The sequence below is a fragment of the Ambystoma mexicanum genome, chromosome 11, assembly GCF_040938575.1.
Source record: "Ambystoma mexicanum isolate Mex_15411 chromosome 11, UKY_AmexF1_1, whole genome shotgun sequence".
Classification (NCBI taxonomy): domain Eukaryota; kingdom Metazoa; phylum Chordata; class Amphibia; order Caudata; family Ambystomatidae; genus Ambystoma; species Ambystoma mexicanum.
The window spans coordinates 1,119,698,911-1,119,725,794 of record NC_090934.1 but is presented as its reverse complement, the minus strand read 5'-3'; the positions used below and the strand labels follow the sequence as shown (position 1 = coordinate 1,119,725,794).

Here is a 26,884-nt window from a genome sequence, read left to right as displayed (position 1 = left end):
TGCTGTTGGCAGCTTCATTTTGGAAACACTGTTCACTGAGCATACATGCGATTTTCAGAAGTTTGGCCACCATGTGCTGTTGTGTGAGATTGTGTGTGGTTTGCTTTGTTGTTGTGGAGTATGTGCGGACTGTGGTGCTGTAGAGGTCTGGTTGCGTTAAGTACAGAGTTTGAGAGGTCTATGCAGAGGAGTGAGTTTATAGTACGGATTGTTGTGAAAGTTCTGGAAATCCACCCAAGCGTGCCACATCCCCTAATCCTCTGAAAATCCACCCAAGTGCACCACTCACCCCCCCAGGAATCAATCCAAGTGCGTCACCCCCCCCCCGAAAATCCATCCAAGTGCATCACATCACCCATCCCCGAAGCTCACCCAACCACGCCACAACTCCCTCCCCCGGAATCCATCCAACTCATCACACCTCCCTCCCCAGGATTCAATCCAAGTGTGTCACACCCCCTCCCCCAAAAATCCATCTAAGTGCATCACATTTCCAACCCCTGAAATCCACCTAAGTGCGTCTGATTCCCTAACCCGGACATTCATCGAAATGCATCACAGATCCCACCCCTGAAATCTGTTTAAGTGAGTCACATTTCCTACCTTGAAATTCATCTAATTGTGTCACCTGTGTCAGTCGTGATCTTTAATGAGAATCCATCTAAAGACAAAACATCAATAATAGATTTGATACAAAAGCTGAGTCCCGAAAAATTAAACAAGCAGGTCCTTATCAACGTTTGTGGGGTAAAAGGACCACAGAGTCTAGCGCTGGTTCAACTAAAGGCTCACAAAAGACTAAAGTCTTAGTAGTGTAGTCGGATTAGGAGAGGAGAGCTTTTCACCTTTCAGAACAACTAGAGTTATCAGGAGAGTATAATAAAACCTCAATAAGGTTAGATGCAGAATTACTAATAATTGAGCAACCTTTAGTGAAACAGATGAAAGGCAATAAAAGGAGAACACAAAGGAAAGCACAAAATAATTAAATCAACTGAGAACAAATGCACTAATCATAAGTGTGACTTGTCAAAACTACTTATAGAAGTGAACATTGCAAATATCACACTCTTGGCATTACTGAAATAACCTCTGGTTAATTCTCTGGGAATTCTTTTTAGCCCATATGCGAACAAGAACCACAGTGCGATCAATAAAAGCAAGAAAACCATGGCTAAACCACTGGACCAGAAAAACAAAAAAAATAACTAATAAAGTAGATTGTGTACATGCACCAAGTCAAGACTTGAATACAATTGTGTTCAACAGAGATGGGTAAAGAACAACATCGGTCCACTGAAACAAGTGACAAGTAGTTGTAAGTACTGCTAAGTGGATGAAGAAAAAGAAAAAAACAATGAGGCATATGCGGTTAAGACCAAAAATGTAAGAGAAAACTGTTACGAAGTGACTCGCATACCTTCTTATGGTTGACTTGCCAGGTTTATTAACAGCTTCACAAGTATCTTTACAGGTAGTCATTTAAGTTACATAAAGGACAGTGAAGGACATGAACACTGGCAGCCCATCACCCAGGCAGGGGGTTCACCAACTGACCAGGGCTGGAACCTTCACTCACACATTCCAACATTCAGACATCAACACTCCACATGACATCACAACATTCCTGCTCACCCAGGCAAGACATATACAACATATCTCCCCCCCTTTACATTAACACACTGCACACACTAGGCACTGCACACAACACATCTCTCCTGCTTGCAACTAATCACAACATGCAAAACACCATGGGACACACCTCCACTCATACCAACACACCCCATCCACACAGACTGGTATGACCAGGGCAGGCACACCGCATGTGCACAACACTCTGACACTCAGCTTACTCCCTGTGTACTGGCCAGGCACACAGGGACCAACAACACAATACTAACACACGCTGGACCCTAAAAGATGGTGCGAGTCTTCAATAGGTACGCAGTGCAGCCAGGAACAACCGCCTGCGCGCAATAAAAGAAAAACATTAGTGGTACACGACCACAAGATAGAAGTACATGTGTGACCTTTCATGCCCATCACCAACAGACATGCTCCTACAAATACCAGGGGCCCTACCACCCGCACACATACCTCTTTACCCATTTGTGACTTTATAACGGTCACACTCCAACCAACTGGGGGCGCTACCACCCAGCACAATAGCTATGACTCAAGCAGGACTGTACTCAAAGTCGAACCTTGTCTGGATGGAGTTACTACCACTCAGAATAGCTATTTACCCTGCATGACTATATCACAGTCACGCCCTCACTGTAAAGGTGGCGCTACCACCATGCACAAATATACGTGGCCTCACCATGCATCTGAATTATTCCAGACACTTCCACACAGAAGTGGTGGCGCTACCACCACAATCCACAGTATACCGTTAACCCATGTACGCCCCTACCACAGACGCACCCATACCAAACTTAAAACTATGCTGAGATCACAACCCATCTCAGCATATGGTAGGATTAACATGTCAGCTAGGCACACTCACCATCGGTGACACTCACGCACTTACAATGCTAGCCAAGTTTCACACTAACACCGGAGGCGCTACCTCTTTCTAACACCATTGTGGCACTCACCCACACACTATGGGCGCTACGCATCTCACATCTTCTCTGACTCACACCACACTTCCTGCTAACTTTGACTATATCATAACAGAGTCAGTTAAAATTCATTTGCATTGTAACATTCCATATGCATAACTTATAACGTTTGAACCGACAATCATCAAATCGGGTACAATAACATTCTAGGAATTCCTAAAAGTCCATGTTGCCTTCAAGCAACCTACTGCTGTGCCCTACCAATACATCCTTAGTGTCCATAGCCAGTCCTTGTTTACCTGCAAATTCCTCAAATTTGGTTACATCTACCTTCATCCATAACCAAACCGCTCTCACGCAGTAACCTATAAAAATGCCCCTAAACGTCCATAGTCAGTCCTTGGCTTTACCTGCAAATTCCTCAAATTGTTAAATCTAGTTAAATCTAACATCACGTTTTTAATACATTTGCACTCACCCTTACTCATCTTGTATCTCTTTAGGAATTCGTAAGACTCTTGACCCCTTGGGACTGCTACATGTCAACACTAAATATTTTTCAATTTCCTTTTTGAAACAGTGCTTCAAAACCAACAAAAAAAAAAGGATACACATATTTCTTTTCTTTTCCTGTACTTGCTTGCACAGAACTCTACAGCAGTATCACCGCTCCCCACTGTTTCTTCCTTCGGTGGAAAACTCCTTGTAAATCCTTGCCGCTGCCACTCCCCGTAGCAACGGCCACGTAGCGCTGACCTATGTATCTCCCGCACGATGCGCGGCTGTCCGGCACTCAAATCCACTGGGACTGGACTTGCTGAACGCTTCTATGTCCTTGCTTCTTTTATGGACACTTCCCCTTTTTCTAACGGGCGCCTCTTCGCTTCCCAACTTAAGAAGCCCTTATTTTGCCACCGTCTCTTTCCACACATAAGGATAGGTTTAAGTCACCTTTCAGGGCGCATCTCTTCTGGCTCCTTCTCATGCGATACGTCACCGCCTTGGTTTCAGTTTCCGAAAATGTCCTCATCACGTTGCACGCTTCTTTAGGTGCTTTTCTCTATAGTTAGCCTTCCGTGCCTCTGCTAACTGCGCCGCGTATTAACAGCGACTGCAGCTCAAACGGATACCGAATCCTTGTCAAGAACATTCTCTCCGATTGCCTAACTCTCCAGGGCCCTCCAGTGACATCATCATTGCTACAAAGGCATACAAAGTGCTCACATCTCCAGCTGACCAACCGTCACCTATTAATAGCAGAGCGCTGTGGTCACAGTTTTCTATTCGGAAAGGGCTATGTTTCTCAGTAAACGGCATCAGCGCTTCAGTTTCTGCTCACATGCCAGCACTTCAGCTTCAGTTTCTACTCACATGCCAGCACTTCAGCTTCATTTGCTGCGCACATCAATAACCATGGGCTCTAAACTCTCTCCAAAATGAGCTCCTTTATAAGTTATGGGCACAGCTGCGGCTTCCCACTTCCTTCACCTTATGGGACAGTTTCCCTTCTCCACCCTCAGGGCCCAGCTCCCTTCTTGAGCTTCGCTTCACATCATGGCCCTGCTTCTCTCCTCGGGCCCGGGATCTAGCTCTCCCCGTTTTCAGTGATCAGTTCCAGGCCCAGTTCTTTCTTATGAACCAATGGGCAATTGAGGGTCCCACATGCCATGGGCCTCTCCTCCTCCCCCCCTGCCTGTGTCCTGGGTGATGGGCCTTACTTGTCTTGTTTTGGGGGCAGTGTTGTCCTCTTCCTTCTTCCTGCACCCCCCGCAGCAGGTTGTCCAGCATCAGCACGCAGGTTCCTTGTCAGAAAGACTGAATCGTCGGCATTGTTACAAAGTGACTCGCATACCTTCTTATGGTTGACTTGCCAGGTTTATTAACAGCTTCACAAGTATCTTTACAGGCAGTCATTTAAGTTACATAAAGGACATTGAAGGACATGAACACTGGCAGCCCATCACCCAGGCAGGGGGTTCACCGACTGACCAGGGCTGGAACCTTCACTCACACATTCCAACACTCCGACATCAACACTCCACATGACATCACAACATTCCTGCTCACCCAGGCAGCAAGACATATACAACAAAAACCTGGCTGTGGTCATTGAAAACTTCTCTTGTAAGAAAATAGATAGACCCTCCTATGAATCTTTCAAACATTTTAAATATGATTCATCAAATTCCAAACTTAATGGTGATAAATACCAAGGGCATTGAATGGGTAGAATTCTTTGACCAATACTATAACGGGAAAGTGTGTGTGCATTTTGGATCCCAGGTAGTAGCTAATATGATATACGAAAATAGAGAGCTGTTATGGAAACAGGGTTATGATATTGTTAAACCATATCAAGGAAAAGAAGCCGAAGTTTGATCTGGGACCTACTTACCTTCAACGTTGCCTTTCTAAATACTGTTGCTCTCGCGTCCTCTGCTCTTCTACCTCCAACCTTCTGTGAGTGAGCCGTTCTCCAAGCAGAGATTTGGAGGGAGATCCCTTTCCTCTGCAGGTGCCTCCCTCTGGAACAGACTCCCTGCCACCCTCCGTCCTGAGCCTGAAATTCTCAAGTTCCGGAAACTCCTCAAGACCTTCCTCTTCTCTTCTTTCTCTCTCACCCTACCCTGCTAACTTAGCTCTCTGCTCTTCCTTCTCTCCCTCCTTCCATACATCTTATTGACTGGCTGTCTGGTATACCCCAGAGTCTCACAGGTCCCAGGCACCCCTTGCCAGTCCTTTCCGCACTTACTGCAAGGCCCTCCACCCCACTGCACTGTAATTAAAACCTTGAGAGCTTCTCTCTCTGCACTTCTCCAGTCTCTACTGACTGGGCGCACTTGTTCCCCTTCCCCTCCTGCACTTGCACAATCTTTATGCAGCCCTGCCTGAAGCTCGTTCTCTCTGTTCTCCCTGTCTTCACCCCTTAATGTGCACTTGAAAAAACTGCAGAATCGCCAGCAGGCCTATTTGCTGTATCTAAACTTTTAAATGTATAATATTCACTTAATCTGCCTGTGCAGACTGTTACCGTCTCAGAAATTCAAGGGCTCTGAGCAACAGCGACTGTTGTTTTTCCCCATGTTCCTTCCCTTCTTGAGCACTTTGAAACACTTGCCTGTGTATAGGCGCTATACCAGTAAACATTACCATACCATACCATACACTTTAATTGGCATAACCGAGGATTAAAAGCTGAACTACATTACAATCCAGATGTATGTAACAGGAGTCAAGACTACTAGTATTAGCTGTCATCTGCTTAGATGGTAAACCAACAGTGGTCTTGCCTCTAGAAACTATAAAAATTGCCTCTTGGAACACAAGGGAATTTTAGCACCTTATTAAGAACATGCCCTCGTGGGACCTGTTCAAGGGCCATTCTTTTATACTCTTGCATAAGACATGGCTAGAGGTAGCTCCTACATTAGAAGACTTTACTAGAATAATTACAGCTGCAAAACAAGGTCCTAGAGGAGGCACGTATGGTGGTTTATTAATTGGAGTAAAAAAGGACTTGTAGTGGTGCTTTAGACGGACAGGTGCAGCACATTGGTTCATCAGAATAATGTATCTTGATAAATATAAATAACTCTACATCCGATGTTTATTAATAATGAAATCAAAAGACAGCTACAATCATAGTTAATGGATTGGAGTTATCACCCAGAAAATGTGATTATATTGGGTGGTGTAGGGATGTCACTAATAAAATAAATGGTGATCAACACAAAGTTCTGAGCTTCTTCCAGCTCCCAACTTCCTTTTCAGCTCCCATTCCCCAAGTGCAAGAAAGTTTCACAAAAAGTGTTGAGATTACCCTTCTCAAGTTCAAACGGTTCCACAAATCCTTGGAGTTTCTTTCCTCAAGTTCAAGGCAACACAGTCCCACACAATTCTCGGGGTTCCCTTCCACAAGTTCAAGACAATACAGTTCCAAAGCAAGGAGTCTTGAGGGCTCCATCCTCAAGACAGCATTTTCAGTTCATCAGGCCCAGGGGTTCCCCTCCCAAGACTTTAATGTAGCAACTTATACTTGGCTTCAGTTTTTCATTGTTCAACACAACTCCAGGTCAACTTGTCCCTCCTTCTGGATTGCATTAACAGTTCACTTAAAGTGCTCCTTCTTGGTTTGTTTCCCTGCTATCACACAAAGTAAGCCCCAAATGTCTTTTGCTTTCACAATGGAGGTTTCCCTGATCTAGGCGCAGTTGTCGGACCACACGGTCCACCCATCGCAGGTTGCGCACCCAGGAGCCCTCGGACCTTCAGCCCACACAGGTTCTTCTCTCTGCCCCTGTGTCAGATTCACATTCACTTAGTTTCTTCTCTTCGGCCTCTTGGCTTTATGTGCAGTTTCACACTCGACTGGCTTCTCCTAGATAGCCTCTTGACCTTGCCACAATGTGTCACACATCTTATGCCAGTCTTTGGCTTTGCCGCACTGTATTCATTCACAAAGGTCACTTTGTGGTGGTCTTATTTATTCCCCACCTTTCTGTCATGCTCTTTCACACTCGCGCTCCTTATTTCATATGAGTTTCAATTGTGCATTTTCACTTTGAACTTTCAACAGCTTGTTGCTTTGCCCACAAAGTTCCCATTCAATTCGATATTCAAATGTTCGTGATTAGACTTTGCAGCTTAATTCTTAGTCACCCGTGGCTTCGGGTTTATTTCAGTATGTATGTCATTTAATTATTTGCTATTCTATTTGATTCATATGGCATTTCTGTGCATAGCCCCTAGGAGCACCCTGGTCTCGAGTGAGATTCCCCTGTACTCTCGCCAGTCCTCGGCGTACCTCTTCAGTGGCTCCTTCGCTCCACTTCTGCTTTGCCAGCTGGCTTGCCAGTAACTACGAGCCCTGCTCGCACTTCGGGTGCTTCTCTGCACTCGCCGGCAGCTCCGCTTTGCTTCCGTGGACGCTGGCGGCTTCTTTTCCTCGTTCTCTTCGGTTCGTAGCTCCAGCTGGTCTTCCTCGACCACAGAGGTTCCTACAACAGTGGATGTCTAGTGGCCCAACTCACATCTGCCGGCATTCTGACTTCCTTTAAGGAGCCACCACGGCTGCCTCTTCACTTAAAGGACTCTCTGCTGGCTTCTCCCACACAGACCTCCTTGTTGATCCTCGTGTTGCTCTTCACTTCTCTTATACACCTGGAACCACTTGACAGGGTTGCAGGTGTGAGCTCTTAATTGGACTTGCCTGACTGTAGTTAGAGGGACATGCCTGACATTCACAGTAATTTGCAGGCATCTTCCTCGTTCCAGTACTAGAGTGGTGAAAGGTGTTACTAGTGTTCATTACTCCTAGGCGCCTCTTCCTCGTTCCAGTACTGTCATAGGAAAATTGTGGGAAAATGAGGGGAGATGTTTTATAAAAGCCCATAAAGGCTGGGGGATGGTTAGGTTTGTTTTTAGAAAGGAAAGGGGGATACCATGTCTCGCCTGTGGGTTCCCCACTTCCATTCCCCAAGGACCCTCCACCCAGGTGATCCTTTCTCATTTCTCCACCCCCAGGGTCAGGATCCAAAAGCAATGGCATTTCCCTGGCCACCTGAGAAGAGGATCCCGGCAGAGTGGGAGTGAGGATACCCCCAGGTTTCTCACAGAGGTGATCTGAATTCTAAATGCACAGCAAATTGTACTATAAATGAAGAAATGGAATTTGACCCCGGGTTTAATCAATCTGAAGGTTAGCTTAAAACTTAAGATATTGACACTAAACTGTGAAATTGAGGAAAATGATTTGCAGAATGGCAACTGATAATGATAAATGGGAAAGTGAGGGGTCATGTCACAGGTGACTTCATCTGGGGTGTAAAGCCCACATATCTATATTGAATTACTTTTTTATTAAGTGCAAATTCTTTGATAGGACTAGAAAGTTACAAGTAATTCACAATGCCAAGAGTGATCATGCACTGCTTTCTCTTGAGATAAATGCTATCACACAAAGTAAACCCCCATATGAATATACTGGGGACTTTATAACTAACGTACTGGGAAGCAGAATTACTTGGAACAACAAGAACATAACTATATTAAATAATCTTTTGTACTACAATATACAAGTTGAAACCACCCAGCCTTGGGCTCTAACCCCAATTGTCTTGACAAACTGGATCACAATGTATGTAAGAAATCTAAGGAAGAAAGTTACTGTTTCTTCGATAAAGCGGGTTAATACATCCCACAACTATAACTTTATTTTAAAGAAAAGATAGCTGCGTCAAGAGATAAGACTTGTACGTGTAAGATATGGGGAAGAGACACCTCAGTTTCTGTTAAAGAAGAAAAGCCTTCTTTAGACATATGAAAACTGCCAGAAACTGTATAGATGATCAGAAACTGCTGTAAAATGGCAAGTTATTTTTAGGCTTATTACTACAAAATACTCAAAGGTGTTCTAGGGCTAATTAGAAAAATAGACGTACCTTCTCAAATCAAAATATTCCGATCGACAAACAACTGGATTGAATTTTTGAGATCTATGTTTAAAAAAGGGGGGTCGAAACAAAAGGGGTGGCGTCCTACCACATACGATCAAATATGTACTAATATTTATTTAAATAATACTTATTTCTTCATGTTTTTAATTTCACAGGGACAACTCTGTGCTTCCTTTTATCAATTTGAAAAGTAGAAGAGCAAGGAAACTGATTGAGTTCACACAGCTTTAATTATTTAGCTAGGGAATCTGTATTTTCTTGTTCTATTTTCAAATCATTTCTTTTTTACTTTTTTCTATTATGTGGAGTATTTTTCTATTGTACCCCTGTTTTACATAGCTTTACCAGTGCATATAAAAGTGCATAAACAAATGAAAAGACATGAACGTACACAACCATAAATAAAGTTTAACAGGGCTTAAAAAACACTGTTTGTTTTTTTGCGAAATACATATACATTATTTCATTAAGTACGTAAAAGTTAACACATTTTTTTGGCTAATTTCAAAAGGTCAAGATTGCCAGGCGGGGGGGTGACCTAGTCATAGTAAAGAAGGGGGGTTGCCAGACAGGAATGACATACTGAACGATCACAAGAAATGGCTAGACAAGTGTACTAGAGAAAGGATAGAGGAGCACCGGGTCTGGATACTCTGGCAAGTGTAGTAATAAAGAAATATCCCCCAATTTTGGTCACAGATTTTGTATACTTTATTTCAATGAATGATCAGATATGGATCCTATCCAACTTCTTGGAGAGTATCCATTTTGATACTGATACACAAAAGGGGTGACTCTAGATCCATCAAACTACTGATTGATCGCTTATCTGCCCATTAGCAGTAACATTTTTGCAACTATTTTGTTGTCTTTATGAACCAATGAGTGTAAATAAACAAAGCCTCCAAAGCCTAATATATACTTTGGAGATATTGATCAAAGTTTAAGATCAGGCTGCAACAGTTACTGAACCAAGTACAAATCTATAGTCCGGAGAATAATTTAGTAATTAATATCAAAAACACAAAAATGATGACATTCTGTAAAAAGTAAAGTATGTACCCATAGTTTAAATGGACAATGGGAAAAGAGGCCATTAAGGTGGTAAATTAATTCAAATACCTAGGCGTATATTTCTATGCTAACATGACTGTATTAGACATCAATAGGAATGTTCCTAACAGTATTAAACCCATAGAAACAGCAGAAAGGGTTTTGACTTAAATTATGGTGGGTTCTCTCTGATTCCATTAAGGACCTTTTATAGACAGAAATGGTACCGCAAGTAAACTATACTTTAGCTACCGAGGTAAAACATCCAAGATGGATTGAAACACTTGAATATATCATTTTTAAAATCTGCCTGTTGCCTATCCTTTATCCAAAATTAGTCTTGAATTTGTATTACCTTTCCTATGAACTTTATTGGAACAGTAAAAAATTACTCTTTGTGAAAATGAAGGCAGCAAAGAACAATGATTTATTAAGGTTCTTAGATTAAGTGCCTCACACGAATGACAACGATTGCGATTGGAATAAAAACTATGAAACACTGAAACAGAAAAGCCTAGCTAAGGAATTAGTCAAGATAATAAGGAAAGTGGGAACTATAATGCCTTCCATGAAAATATCCCTGATAAAAAACCTTTGTAGGATGTGTATGTATTTAGATTTATTTGGATACACATGAGAGAAGTCAACACTCTGAGAGAATAGTAGGGCACAAGATGCTATGAATACAAATTGTGCATGAAGTAGGCACGTGTGAGGCAACTACAGATTGGGTACTAGAATATAGGGCCTTAGCAGAGGAAAGATTAGAAAAATTAGTAAAATATATGCACAGCTCAGATTTTATCTCGACTGAGGCCTTTTGGGAAAGGTGTAGGAGAGGTGACCAAATTTCATTGGTGTTGGCATTATGCACTTTCTTAAATCACATCTTAAATTAATTAAGGAATAAAGAAACTGTGACTCAAGTGTGTTCTTAAATAATTAATTGGATTTCCTTAGACATTTAATTTGATATTAATTCTATATTGTTGTTTAAGTATGTACGAATTGTGTTATTACATTTTGTATAATTGCTGAAGATTTATTAACCAAATAACAATAAATAAATACAAATTTTTAAATATAAAGCAAATACTCACATTGCCACGTTGCCTAAACATGTATAAATTAATTGGTGAAAAAAGATACATTGTCCCAAGACTGAAGTTAACTTCTGCAGTACATCGCCTGTGGACATCTGAAGTAGAACAGAGTGCACACTTTTCAGCGCATGAAGTGGCATCCGAATTTGTAATTTTGTTTTCATAGCCCTCAGGTGAAGGATTATTGAAGCAAACCGGAACCTCAAATATGTGTTTGTGACCCCTCTGTCTGCTAAGATTGGGTTAGGGCTACTCAGGACGCCTTATGACAATTAATGCCTGGTGGAGCTGTGCTGTCTACTTTCAAACTCACTGCATTCCAGTGTACAAAGTGTAAAAATCCAGAAAACTAACATGACCATATGTTTATACTGTTTTTAGTTTACCAGCACTGACAATTGCTAATCTTTTGTGTATTTTCTCCTCAAAGTTATTTGAAGTTCTAAAAAAGTCAGCTGGACATCTGACATTTTTTATCACTTTTTCCTTAATATGTAGGAACGTAAACGAGTTCTGGAGGCTGAGCGTCAGGCACGTGTTGAAGAGCTACAAATTAAGAGAAAGGAACAAGAAGCTCGTATTGAACAGCAGCGTTTGGAAAAGGAGAAAGCACGAGAAGATGCTGCACGGGAAAGGGCCAGGTGAGGTTTTTTTTGTTGTTGCCGTCCCTTTTCAGTAGGGACTGGACAATTTGGCAAGGATCCAGGTATTTTTAGGTTATAGCCTATCATGTGATGCTTATGGGAAGCTGATGGCAGAACATACCAATGCCTTAGACCACGAAAAGTCCAAAACAAATTGCTATTATATTTAAAATGTGCACTTTACAAGTTGAAGAGAGTATAAAGGAAATGGCCAAATAAAATATAAATACTACTTATCCATGTTTTCACTTTTTAGTACTTGAACTGCGGTGTACCCTCTAATGACTCCCACTCCGTTTGGAATAATAGAGAGAAAGCAAGGTGTTCAAAGTTAGTTCTTGCATTCACCCTGGTCATCTCAGTCCAGTCTGTTACTCATGCCTGCTCTATAACACTTGTCACAGAGCTTGCACGTATAATGGACACTGCTGTCAACATCTCTTTTCCAAATAGCCTAATACCCAGCAAATGTTCAAGAAACACTCTCCCAACTCCCAAATAATTGACATGATAGCATTTTTCTCTTCCCTGCAAAGCTTCTGAAAAAGCTTTTTATCTCCAAATGCAGACACGAACCAGGCCAGAGTGGCCCTACACTTCCACAACAGGTACCAAATCTGTCTTCACCTTCATACTTTACAACCTAAAAATCAGTTGGAGTGAGATCTGCTGCCATTGTTATTCATTGTGGAACCTGTCAAGGTTGTCTGTTGTCGCCTCTTCTCTTTAATCTCTTTGTGGAACCATTAGCAACAGCGATTTGCTTAGATGAGGGGACATTAAGTGCATTATATGTGGCACATATACGTCCGAAGTACTTTTATATGCAAATTACCTATTAGTCCTCATTTTAGACCCGGAATGGTCATAGGCCAGGTTGTTAGAGATTTTCAATAATTTGGATAAATGTCACATGGCCAAAGGACCATACAACTACTGACACCAGAATAATCTTAAAGGTTTTTTTAAAACAAATGTAGGAGGCCACCAGGGGGCGCGCAGGCAATGGCTGCCTGAACGTGCTGCTCTCCCCGAAGTCAGGCGTCTAGAGGGAATTGAGCCCCCCCCGAGACTCCCCCGGCGGGCCCAACACAGCGAACGGGATGAGTGAACCCTCGGGGCGCCCCGCGGGAGAAAGAGCGGAGCCCGACGACCCCGGGGTTCCCGAGAAAGGCCCCAGCGGAAGAAGACGCGGCCTGAACACGTGAACACGGCCAAACGGGCTCCGCACCAGAGGCCCCCTCGCCGTGACGAGAAGCCGGAGGTTCAGCGAGCCCGGCAGCGGCTCGGGAGACGGGCTCCCCCGTCCCCTCCACCGCCCGGACCAGAGAAGCGGCGGAACAGCGCCCCAGCCTGGGAGACCGTCCCGGAGCGCTCGTGGCTGGATCCGCTCGAGCGGGGCGGACCGGCGCTCGGACGCCTCCGCCCCCACCGGGAGTCCCCTGGGCGGGCTGCCGCGGCCCTCGTGGTCCCGGGGGAGGGGGACGAGGAGAGCGAGCAGCAGCGACGCGGGGAGACCCCGGCCCGCCCCCCCCCGCTGGCGGGGGTGGGGATATCTCCCCGCACTCCCGGATTAATCACGGGGAAGACCCCCGGAACACATCGACTCCATCCAGGGGGGTCCAGTCTTGGGCGCCCTGCCCCCCCCTACGGACAGAAGAACTCGGGGTGGTCGGGGTGTGAGGCCCCCACCCACTGTTAGTGGGGCGTGTGCCCCCCCCCACACCACGAGAGCCCTCGGGCAGGGCGCCCAATGTCTATGATCGCCAATGTCTCTGAGCTGTTCCAGCTCATGCCCGAAGAAACCAGGAAGGAGGGTTTCCCGTAGGCGCGAGTCCAAGAGGAAGACGATCATGGCAGTGCCCCTCCTGGGCCACTTGTGGGAGGAGGGCCTAGCCCTCTTGAAGAACTCTTGCACGGCTCCAGCCAAGCAGGAATAGGCTGGAGAAGAAGTACCGGGTACCGGAGTCCGCACCCAAGTGCCTGAGGTCGCAACCATTGCTGGATTCAGCGACTGCGAGGAAACGTCATCTAACCCGTCCTCGTGGTCCTCAGTCCCTCCAGACAGTGAGGATAAAAAGATGGACGCCATGGGGAGGAAGGTGATTTAGACCGCAGCCTCCACCATAAAGGTGGCCAACGCACTGGCAATCCTAGCCAGGTACGACAGGGAGCTGTGGTACAAGCTGGTCTGATTCTGGAGTTCCTCCCCGACAACAAGAGGATGGAGGCGACCACTCTCTTCCAGGAGGGAAAGATAGCGTCGGATCACGCCATCACAGTGGCGCTGGACGTTGCTGACATTGGGTTCCGGCAGATAGGGAACAGTGTCTGCCTTTGTCGCCAAGGCTGGATGAAGGCCATGAATTTCCAGCAGGACGTCCAAACGAAGGTACTGGACATGCCTTTCGACTGAGAAAACCTTTTCGGGAAGGTCATCGACAAGTCCCTGCAGGCCATGAAGGCAGATACGGAGATGGCCCATGCCTTGGGCACCCTCCAACAGCATCGCTCTTCCTTTTGTTTCTCCAGAGGAAATTCTGGCAGGTCTTTGAAAAGTTTCTCCTCCTCATACCGTCAGACTTCTAGATCCATGACCCAGTAAGCCCACAGAGGCATTCCCAGGCCTACGGGAGAGGAGGACAGCGTCGTCGTCGCCAGCGGGGAACAGGCGCTGCAGCAAGCTTGAACCGGCCAAGACGTCAGGCCCCCACCCATGCACCCCGGTGGGAGACCAGCTGATGAGGTTCATCATCGAGTGGGAAAAGATCACCACTGACGGATGGATGCTGGATGCTCTCGTCCAAGTACATACCCTGGAATTTCAGCACAGGTGTTTGTAAATTCCTCCGGTGGCTGGTTAGGACCAGCACAATCCTCAGCTTTTGGAGGAAGTGGCGATAGAGCTGGTTCCCCAGCGACTGCAGGGCTCCAGAGTCTACTCCAGATACTTCTTGGTAAGAAAGAAGACAAGGGCTGGAGGCCCATTCTAGACCTGCGACGTCTGAACGAGTACCTCAAGTCTCAGAAATTCAGGATGGTCATGTTCCAGCATGTGCTCGGCCAACTGGAAAGAGGGGATTTTCTGACATTGCTGGACCTGGGGGACGCCTACTTCCACCTCCCCATTCACAGGAAACACCGGAAGTTTCTACTCTTTGTAGTGCAGGAACAGCACTACAAGTTCATGGCCCTACCCTTCGGCTTGTAGTCGGCCCCTAGAGTGTTCACGAAGTGCATGGCACCAGTGGCAGCCCATCTGCGTCTACGGGGGATTCACGTTTACCCTTACTTTGGCGGGTGGCATATCCAGGCCTGATCGTGAGATTCGCCGTCGGACACACAGAGACGGCTGTCAAGCTGCTGGGGGATCTGGGATTCTACATCAACTATCCAAAGTCCTGCTTGACACCATCGCAGAACGTGCTGTTCTTGGGGACCAGACTCGATACAGTGTCCTGCCTCGCGTCACCCTCGGAGGAGAACGTACTGCCATTCACGGGAAGGTGCAGTGGCTGTTGTCGATGAAGACGCCCATGGTGCGGGCCATCTGGTCGTTGCTCGGCATGATGCCATCCTGCATCTACCTCATCCGACTCTGCAGGCTACAGATGCAACCTCTTCAGGAGTTCCTAGACGCTCGTTGGGTATAAGTGTCCGGAAACTTCACGGACAAGATCACTCTGGACGACGACTTCCGTCAGGCGATAAGAGGGGGGTGGCGACAGCTCCAACATCGCCCATGGCACAGGGTTTCAGAACCCTCCATTCCAGGAAACGGTCGCAACGGATGCTTTCCTGGAAGGCTTGGGAGCCCACACTGGACGTCTGCACGCCAGAGGCCTGTGGCTGCCGGAGGAGAAGGATCTCCTTATAAACATCCTGGAGCTACGGGCAGTGTTCTGGGCCTCAAATCGTTCCTTCCATCTCTGAAGGGCAATGTGGTCAGGACCTTCACGGACAACACCACCACAATGTTCTACATCAGGAAACAAGGAGGCACTCGATCCCCAGCGCTCTCAAGGGAAGCGCAGGAATTGTGGTGCTGGGCCGTCTGACAAGAAATGTTCCTCGCCCCCTTCACCTAACGGGGTGTCAAGAACAGTTGCACTCCTGCCACAAGTGGGAACTTAGCCAGGACCAGGTGGACCACATTTTCGTCAAATGGGGCTGGTCCCAGATCGATCTGTTTGCGACGGTGGCGAATTCCAAATGCCAGAAGTTCGCCAGCAGATTTAACCAGCTGAGGAGCCTGGGGGACATGTTCTCCTTCCCGTAGGAAGGGAGGTTTCTGTATGTGTTTCCTCCGTTGCCTCTCCTGCTACTAGTTCAACACACTGAGACAGTGTCAGTGCAGGATGACACCATAGCCCCAGCCTGGCTGAGGCAAATTTAGTACTCGGGCTTCTCAGCCTGTCAGTGTCGCCCCCGGTTAAGCTACTAGCGGTCCCGGATCTTCTCACCAGAGAAGGAGGTGCAATCCTGCATCATGAGTCAGGATCGCTCAACCGGAGGTCTTGGTTCCTGTAGCCCTACAGTTTGGAGGATATGAGTTCCCAGCGGACTGCAGGGAGGTCCTCACCAAGGCCAGGGCATCGTCTACTCTGAACTGCTACGTTCACAAGTGGAAGCATTTTGCTATGTTGTGCCGTCGCAGAAGATTACCCCTCTGAGGGTCACGGCCCGCAGATCCTTCCATACTTGCTATCCTTGGCCAAGGCTGGACTGGCGCACGCCTCGATCAAAGTACATCTGGCGGCTATCTCCTGCTACATCAGGTATCAGGTCTCCTGGAAGGTCTTCACTTTGGTCTCCTCGACTCATCAAGGAGTTCCTAAAAGGACTTTTTCGATCTTTCCCGCCAGTGAAGGTCCCTGCCCCGGCGTGGGAACTCAATCTGCTTCTGACAAGGCTCATGGGGCCCCCTTTGAGTCTATGCATCAGGCCCCTCTCAAATTCCTCTTGTGGAAAACGACTTTCTTTGTGGCCATCACCTCCTCCAGGACGGTGGGGGAGATACAAGCCCTATCCTGCAAACAGCCATACCTGACTTTCCAGGAATCGAGGCTGGTGCTGCGGACCCACCCCTCTTTCATGCCGAAGGTTGTGTCAGAATTCCACCTCAACGAACCTTTGATGTTACCTGTTTTTTCCCAAAGCCTTTGTCTCCCGGTGAGAGGGCCTTGCACTCGCTGGACGTGGCTTGTGCCCCGAAGTTCTACGTGGCATGCATGAAGAGTTTTTGAAAGACTTACAGTTGTTCGTGAACTTTGGTCCTGTGAACCATGGGAAGGCATTGTCCAAGGCTTCTATCTCAAGTTGGCTCTCCAGCTGCATCATGCACTGTCATTGGTTGGAGAACTGACCGCTGCCTGGCCGTCTAAGAGCCCACTTCACCAGAGCAATCACTGCGACAATGGCATTCCTGGCTGGTGTGCCCCTGCTGGACAACTGCAGGGCTGCTACGTGGAGGTCCACGCACACCTTCCTGAAATTCTACAGCGTTGACAGGGATTCCAGGGAGGAGTCCAGAGTCAGCCAAGCAGTGCAACGCAGCCTGTTCTCTTGAGGTGAGTCTGTTCCAGAGGTATGAGTGATTTGCTTCTGTTCAGCCTTGCCACCTCACGTGGTTGTGTAATGTTGTACTGCTGTGTATTTGTTATTCATGAGCATGTGAATCCATGCCAGACCCCATGCTGAAGAAGGAGCAAGTTACTTACCTGTAATCGAATCCCAGCCTTGGTTGAAGTCCTGGTGTTGATGTTTGTTTTCGATCAGGTACCATCATCACTTCTAGTAAATATCCCTGTGACGGTCTCCTTAGGTAGGCGGATTGTCCAGGAAAGGCTAAGGGAGAGTCTTGCAGCGGTTGGGGAAGATATGCCCCCCGACATTAATGGAAACATTTTTCGAGGTGTTGCAGGAGGTTTATGATGGCTGCGTTACCACGGCTTACAAGGTCATGCCCCAGGTGTAAAATCCTATGTGCTACGAAGGGGGGTGGGATGAGGTGTTTCAAGGGGAAGATGAGGAGATGCCCTGTGGGAAGTCACCATTCCCAAGAAGACGCCCATTTGTGTCCCACCAGTTCCACCCTAGCAAACGATAATGTAGCTTTTTAGGTCTTCAAGTCAAGGGTAGTGGGTCACAATTTGGACATTCAGGACCTGCAGGAAGTGGATTTGGTAAGCCCTGCATACATAAGGGGGACAAGCAAGTCAGCACTGTTCGTCTCAATAATATATTTTGTCAGGAAGTATTCAGGGCTTCAGCATCATCTTCCTCAGTCGCTGGTTGCTGCCCATATATGAAATACAGGGCAGCGTTCTTTGACAGTGCATTTTAGAAACCTGCTTTGGACAAATTCCAACTTGGCGACTGCTGTGTGGCAAAAGTATGCAACTCCTAGGGTTTTGTCCACCCTGCCTACTTGGGGGACAGGCAATTCTGTCCTCGCCACTGGCTATAGGAGCAGGTGTGCGTATAGTGCTTCAACTGGATTTGGGTCTTAGAGGACAGGATACAGATGAACGCAGTAATAAAGCGGGTTGTGGAGGTTAGCTTGGTGGCCACATGTGCTCAATCTGATCAAAGGCTTGCAGTTTTGGGAAGATCTGCAACAGGTGATGTTGGTGACAGACACTTCACTTTCGGGTCGTGGATTTCATATGGATTGCGTTCGAGTTCAGGGACTGTGGTCTCAGGAGGAAATGAGACCCGCATACCAATGTTTTGGAACTGATTGGGACTTGGATAGACTTCAAAGCTTTCATCGTGCCAGTCTCTGTGAAGGCCGTCATGACTCGGACAGAGAGCAATGTACTACATCCGTAAAAAGGAGGTAACTAAGTTCCTGCTTTTGCCACAGGAGACACAGGTTATGTAGTGGTGGTCCTGCAAACATATGGTGCATGTGTCGGCAGCTTATCTTGCAGGGAAAAAGAACTTTACCACAGATGTCCTAAGTAGAGAGCTTAGTGCCTTGAGTGAGTGCAAGAGTCTCGGCTGCTGGAGGAACGTTTTGATCAGTAGGGATTTCAGAGGTCCATCTGTTTGCCAGTGCAGAAAACAGAAAATGCTTAGACCTTTCTTTTAGGTAGCATCATTCTGAGTCTGAAGGGAATGTGCTTTCGATGAGCTTGTGCGACAAAATGACTACTGCTGTGCAGATGTATAGGAATGGGAAATGGTTTCTAAACTCCTACTTCGCCCATACTATTAAGACAGCAGTTATCCTAAACATAAATATGAAACAGGCACAACATGAATGGTGAACCTCCTTCAACATTTCATAGAGGCATAGACTGATGAACGACTGTATTGTTCAGGAGAGGTGTGGGTAGCAAGGAATGATCCAAAGCAGCAATAGTGCAGTAGTCCAAAAAGAAAGAAATGTCCAATCAAGGTTCTGTAAAAGAAAAGATACCTTTCATTAAAATTGAAATATAAAGAAACTGATAAAAACACCCCCCTGTTAAGGAATAGACAGACCACACAAACCTTTGAATAAAAGCTGTCTGAAGATGGAAGTAGACCAGCAAAAGTCTCTGCAGCAGTGTTCAAGTGTAAGGATTTGTCTTTAAAAAGGCATGGAGAGGACCCGGTTCTCAGGGTAATCAACACTCTAAACCCAAAGATGTGGGACCTCACTCGCAATTGGTACCCCTAGTGGCAATACCAGCAGTGTCTTCTAATTGTGGAGCGTCAAAACACTCCACAAATGGAACCCTAAACTTTCAGAATTTGAGTGATGCTAGCTCTCTCTCCGGTTCGGCAGTTTAGCCGACTTAATGTCTAAACAATCGAAGCTGAGCTCTAACACTTCTCTGAATCAAATGACCAGCAATAGCACTCAGGGCAATACGAGCATTACTTAAACATCTAAAGTAATTGTCCACTCTGACCTGTCCATTACTGACAGGTCCCAGGGCTTGACCGCCCCAAGGTGTCCCTCACAAATTTCACCTAGCATAAATTGGCTGATGAATATCCCTTCACAAGATCAGGGTCTCAGTAATGTTCCACAAAATCTCAGAAGGGAACTTTGAAATAATTCCATGCCCCCCCAGACCATCATTATAAATCAGGAGTTTAGTTCTGGTAATGTTCCCCTCAAACCCACACATAGTGTATTAAGGGGCTCAAAAGGGAGTGAGCATTGGGGAGTCCAACACCGGAACCCGTACCTACAAGATAAAAAACTGGGAAATTTGGAGGAAACGGCTGCGCCACCGCCAGTTAGGCCGAGCGACCCATTTCAGGGCTTCCAATTATTATTGGAAAGAGTATTACCAGAAAATAGTGTCATCAATCGCATAAATATATTGAGATTGTTGCGTTCGATTCCAGCATTGCATGCAATTTCCAGTAGTGATATTGACCGAGTGGATTTCACAGATCATTATCGAACTGATCGGGCAATTCTATACATATAATCCAAAATCCTTCTCAATCTGTTGATGAGTGAATTGCAATGAATTAGAACTCTGGGCTTCGATCTATCTAATTACAGCATATACAGGCCCAGAATGAGACCACTCGGCATCACAGGTGGTGGCGATCAGTCCCCAAGGAAGATCATAATCTCACTTCGTAGAGACCCTGAACATTCTCACCCATATTCCCTGGCAGGATTCAATCGTACCAGGCCAAAAACAAGATTGGTCCTGGTTGCCATGGGCACTGAATATTGACAGGCCACAGGTTTCATTGCAGTATTCCTAATACCCAACAAACGTGTATTCTGTTAACACTTATATCATGGAATACACAGGATCATAATTCATTGATTCTAATCCCATTGTTGGTCAGTTGTTAAGTAACCATCATTTAGTTACACTTCAAGAAATATGGTTGATGGCCTGCCCATCGCTTGACAGTTTTGTGTCGTCCTTTCAACCGGCCAAAAAGGGCAACTTAGGTCGCCCGTACGGCAGCTTACTTACATTGGTTTGCTCCATACAACATCTAGGTATCATAGACTCAAAAGGTATAATGTTTGGTATACTAGGTACACATATAAGGTTTAGTTTCGATAATCCTATTGACATCCTGATCCTTAATATCTACTGGCACCAGGGAATGGATCCAGTGGGAGCTGGCCATTTCCTGTCTCAGTTCAGGCAAGGACTATGTCTATAACAAAGGACCAAATCATTGCTGTTACTAAAAGAAGTAGCCCATCAAGTGCTAGTGGGCCAATAACCTGTCCAACATCCTTTTTAATGGGGACTCTGGGACATGGGCATGTTGATTCTTTTTAATATCATGGTCCTCCGCTTATATTTTATCAATCTTCAAAAATGGCTCATGCTCTGATCCCCTGAACTTCCGACCAATTGAGATTCTGGACGCAGACAGGAAGTTATTTGCTGCATTGGTACTCAAACATCTGGATACGTGGCAAAAGTAGATCAGCAAAATTCCCCTATGGCAGACAGGCTTTACAAAATACCATGCCACCACATTGAACGGGTTCCTACTAAAAGTAGCAATGAGTCAAGTGGATCAACATGAATATGAATCCTTATATATGGCTTCAATAGACCTTTCTGCCGCTTTCAATGCAGTTGATAGGGGTCTCCTTTGGAGCAAGCTGGTGAAATGGATAATCCCAGTAGGATTGCTACGGTTAATTATTGGGTTATATTTGAATTCAAGAATTCAAGTCATATTAGATTATGAGGGAAACCTGTCAAGGAATATACCTACCACAAGAGGCGTAAGGCAGGACTGCGTACTCGCGGCATGCCTGTTTAAGGTATCTGGTAATATTATCCCCACAAATAATGTTGCCATATATATGGTCACTGCGAAAGGCCATAGGTGACATTATTTGTGGGGATAATTTTTGGGGTAAATGGGAGCAGGGGTTGTAGGGGTGTCCCCCCCTCCCTTTAAGAAAATATGGGGGTTGCAGGGGTGTCCCCCGCAGGTTCCATGGGTTAATATTGCCACATACAAACTCGCCATTCTTGTATGCCGATATTTTTGGCGGGATATTAACACATGGAACTCTGTTTAACTTGTATCTAAGTGATATTGGTGATTACTTAAATCCGCCAGCTCTAGCCAGTCTGACAAGTCAACATCTAAAGTTACTATGGGTACCCTACGCCGACGATGTTTTAATTATTGATCTGACCCCTATCGTACTGCAGCACCTTTTATCATCTTTTTTCCAAATTTGCCAAAGTCCACAAATTCAGGATCAACCCAAATAAAACCAAAATAATGCAATGTTCTGGTAATCGCAGACCAAACTCTTTTGTATGGCAAATAGAACAAGTGCCTCTTGAAAAAGTGAAAGGTTTTGTATATTTGGGATTCCCCATTTCCAATAGACAGTATCTAACATTTGTCAAAGATTGGTTGTTTTGCCTTGGAATAGCACTCGGGGAACCAATTGGTATGAGTCAATGTCAACTATGGGAAGTTTTCATTTATTCCCTCCTTATAATTTTTCTGTAAGCATGAAAATCTCCTGACTAAGGGCAAGAAAATGGAGCTAATAGAAAGATTGTTAGCAAACCAAAGTCTGGGTGATGGTTCAGAGGAACCTACTCTCCCAGAGAATGTAGATAACAGTAATAATATTGATATTGATCAAAGTATTGATAATCCTGAGGAAGAGTCAGAAGAGGAGGATGAGGCTGTTGTGACTGTGCCCCCTAGGCCTCTGTCTGCTCTACCAGCTGTACCAACTGGATCTTTACCAGGTCCCACCATTAGTCCTCAATGTCTTGAACTAGAGAAAATGAAACTTGAATTGGAGTTTAAAAGACTTAATGCTCAAACAGAGCAACGGCACCAAGAACTAAGGCTCAGAGAAATGGAGCTCAAGCATGAGCTAGAGATGAAGCAATTGTCTGTTGAAAATGCTTCTCTCCGGATCCTCTAGGAATACCAGTCCCAAAAGACCCCGGATGCCTAAAGAGATTGTGGGTATGTATGAGCCTAAGTTGGATTGGTTGGCTATGTTTGAGTATAATTATGGGCTCCAGGACATATCCGGGAATGAGTTACTTCCCTGGTTGTTCTCTAGGCTCCCCCCTGTTGCATCTGATGTGGTAATGGAGTTGGGGGAGGTGGATAAGAAGGATTATGAATGTGTGAAGCTAGCTTTGATAGCTAGATTTGGGAAGACCCCTTACCAGTACCTTAAGAGGTTTAGGACCCTCAAAAAGCATGATGGTACCTCTTGGGCTACCTGGGTGAGTGAAAGTTTGAAGAACTTAGAGGGATGGATTAAGGGTTACAAGGTGAACACTTATGAGGGAATGAAGAATCTTGTGATGTTGGAGTCAATTTATGATGCCTGCTCTCCTGAGCTCAGACAGCACTTGGCTGATTCAAAGGAATTAGATTCCAGAAAACTAGCTAAGGCTGCTGACTTGTGGGTTGCCAACAGGGCTACTCACAAGGACTCTGGGGCAACTCAGAAAAAGGATGAGGGGAAACAGCCTAAAAAGGACTCCAAAGAGAATTCTAATAATTCCAATCCCAAAGAGGGCCCCAAACAAAACAATAAGGGTAAGCCACAAGGGAAACCGAATCAGGCTAGTGTACCTTCTGGTGCCAAACCAGAAGGAGGTCAGAGCAAGCCACCATTCCAGAAAGCATTTGGTAAATGCTATGTTTGTAGCTCACCTGACCATGTGAAAGGGGATCCCAGATGTAAGGGTAAACCTTCAGGGGTCCACACTGTCTCCTTATCTTTCGCTCCAGAGGAGGAAGTACAGATGGCCAGTGGAAACTTTCTACTACTGGCTGTTGATCCCATTGGAGTCTCAGCCAGTGTTTCTTTAGTGTCTCTGGGGTTGTGGGAACAACATAATTTAGATGTATATAATTCTATCCCAGATAATACTGAAGAGTATTATAAGGACAGTGTCCAGGTGAATTGTATTTTTGGGCGCAGACTCAGTCAGGCCTGGTGAAACCTTCCGTCGAGAGAGTTCAAAAACTCAATCTGAAAGCGGCAGAGTGGAGAGTCGGAATGAGTGCGTCAGTCAGAAGGTACATGTCGCTGTTGGGAGCCATGGCGTCATGTATTCCGTTGGTGAAGGACTGTCGTCTCTTCATGAGGCCAGTGCAAGAGTTTCTGGTGGTCCGGTGGGCTCAAAGTCGAGGGTCATGGTCCGACAAGTTGGTGGTGAACAGCGACTTACAGGAAGCTCTTCGATGGTTGCAGCTCTCGGACAATCTGACTCGAGGAGTGCCGTTGCTGGAGCCGGAATTTCAAGCTACAATTGTGACGGATGCCTCTCAGACAGGGTGGGGAGTGCATCTGGGGACTTCCAGGTTCAAGGTCTGTGGTCTCCAGTCGAATTGAGTCTTCACATCAATATGCTGGAACTGAGAGCTGTTCATTGGGCTCTAAAATCGTTTTTGCCGCGCAGAAAGTGTTGACGGATAATACAACTACAATGTTTTACCTCAGGAAACAGGAGGGCACCCATTCCAGGGTACTCTAGAGAGAGGCTCAGGAACTATGCCATTGGGCCCTGGAACAAAAGATCAATATTGTGGCGTTTCATCTTCCGTGGGTGCTGAACGTGCAGGCGGACTCTCTCAGCAGAGAAATAAACCAACTCACGAGTGGCAGCTGAAGGAACAGCAGGTGTCGAGCATTTTCCAGAAATGGCGTTGTCCTTCAGTGGATCTTTTCGCCACTCGAGAGAACAGAAAGTGCAAGGAGTTTGCCAGCAGATGGGTCTCACCCAGGTTCGCTGGGAGATGCACTCTCGTTCGCGTGGACGGGCATGTTCGCGTACGCATTCCCTCCGTTTCCACTCATTCGGCAGACCCTTCAGTGGATTCAGAAATACCCATGCCATGTGATCCTGGTGGCCCCGTACTGGGCCAGGCAGCTGTGGTTCTCAGACCTACTCCATCTATCCGTAGCAGAACCAGTGCAGTTACAAGTGATGCCGGACCTTCTGTTTCAAGACAAGGGTGCAGTTTGGCACCACAACCCGGGCGCTCTCAGCCTGACGGCTTGGCTCCTGACTTCTCCTAGTTTGGCCTACTGAACATTCCTGGTGACTGTCGCTGCATTTTGGAGGCGGCTAGAGCTCCGTCCACGAATGTCTCCTGTGCATGCAAATGGAAAAGGTTTTGTGTCTGGTGTAAGGGTCAGCCTGGTATGGACCCTTTAAGCATTTCATCGGAAACAAATTCTGCCCTACTTGTTGCACTTGGCAAAGAAAGGTTCGGCGTTCTCCTCCATAAAAATACAACTGGCGGCCATTTCTAGATTCACTCGGAAGAGGCATGCTACCCCTCTGTTCAGTGATCGTCTGGTTAAACATTTTCTAAGAGGATTGTTTCGGACTTTTCCTCCAGCCAAGAAATTCCCTCCTGGTTGGATCCTCAATCTGGTGCTGTCAGGTCTGATGAAAGCCCCGTTTGAACCTATGTCGTCGACGCCCCTGTAGTTCTTGTTGTGGAAAGGGGCGTTTTTAGTGGCCATTACTTCGGCAAGAAGAATATTTGAGTTGCAAGCCCTAGTGATTGATCATCCGTACTTACGTTATTCAAAGACAAGGTGGTGTTGGCTACTAACCCGCACTTTATTCCAAAGGTGTCAACTACTTTTCATAAACTCTCTTCTATTGTGCTTCCATCATTCTTTGCCTCTGCTTCCTCATCGGCAGAAAAGGCGCTACATACGCTGGATGTAAAAAGAGCATTGAAATTTGATCTGAGTCATACTCAGGAGTTCAGACGTTCAAGACAACTGTTTGTGGTTTACGGACCCTCAGTTAAGGGAAGAGCAATCTCCAAACAAGGACTATCTCGCTGGGTCTCATCGGCTATTTCCTTAAGCCTTTGGAGAGGCACCTGAAGGCGCACTCGACGAGATCCACCATGTCGTCAGCAGCATTATGGTCAGGGATTCCGCGGTGGACATCTGCCAGGCGGCCTCCTGGTTAGTGCTGCATACTTGTACTCTACATTATTGCCTGGAGCAGCAGCATTGTGCAGATGTACAGATGGGACGTGCAGTCCTGCAACGCCGGTTTCAGTAAGGTAAGCCCCACAGCCTTGGGGTATCTGTTTCAATGTTACCACTGCTAATGTCTTCTTTGCTGTTCTTATGTGTTGCGTTCCTGATGTATTGGTTTGTATTACACGCCACCATGCATGATGACTACTGCTATGTAATCTATTCAAAACATGTGAATCCATGAAAGATCCAATGCTGGAGAAGGGAGTAGTTTCTTACCTGTAACTCCATTTCTCCAGAGTTGGTATCTTTCATGGATTCACATGCGCCCGCCGGCCTCCCCTGCATGCAAACCTAGTTGATGCCTCTACTTTGGAGGTTAAAATCTGAGGATAAGCCGCAGGGGTGGGTCTGTTTATACCCTACGTCCTATTGGGTGGTACCTAAGCGCCCCAAAAGGATGTTGATAGGACACTAAAGTGTCGAAGTTTTCCCAGGGAAAACGCTATTTTAAAAAGACTGAGGTTCCCAGCCTGACGACGGGGAATATTCAAAGCATGTGAATCCATGAAAGATACCAACGCTGGAGAAATGGAGTTACAGGTAAGAAACTACTCCCTTTCTAAGCGCGGACCCGGGTATCGAACCTGTGTTGCTCTGTGTTGTCTTGTTCCCAAGGCCAGCACGTTTCCCATGAGCTATCCTGCCGGGACATAGTCTACACAGGCTTCAGTCTTCCTCTTCCTTTGTCTGTACCATCCTCTCCTCCGCTTTGTTGGATCAGGTCCCCGGCTCTTTTACGGGAAGTCCTTTCACTCTTGGAGATGCAGGCAATAGAACCGGTTCCTCTTGTGGTCAGGGGCTTTGGTTACTATTCCAGGATTTTTGCGGTACCCAAGAACAATCAGGCTGGCCTGAGGGTAGTTTTGGACCTGTCATTTCTAAATCAGTCTTTACCACTGGAACACTTCAATATGATTACTCCCGTGCACACAGCCAAGTTTCTGTGTGCAGGGGACTGGATGTGTTTGATGGACCATAAGGATGCGTACCTGCATGTACCCATCTATCAACCGCATCAGAAGTTTCTGTGGTTCACAATTAGGTTGTA

The 26,884-nt window shown here is 46.1% G+C and overlaps 1 protein-coding gene across 5 annotated transcripts in view; it reads left to right on the top strand.

The window, feature by feature from the left end:
• SCAPER (S-phase cyclin A associated protein in the ER) overlaps positions 1-26,884 on the top strand; it is a 4,210,252-nt gene that overhangs the window by 1,831,999 nt on the left and 2,351,369 nt on the right. For all 5 annotated transcript variants that reach the window (XM_069624455.1, XM_069624453.1, XM_069624454.1 and 2 more), the window contains exon 16: positions 11,677-11,819. In XM_069624455.1, the coding sequence (XP_069480556.1) occupies positions 11,677-11,819 (143 nt within the window). The remainder of the gene's footprint in view (positions 1-11,676; positions 11,820-26,884) is intronic.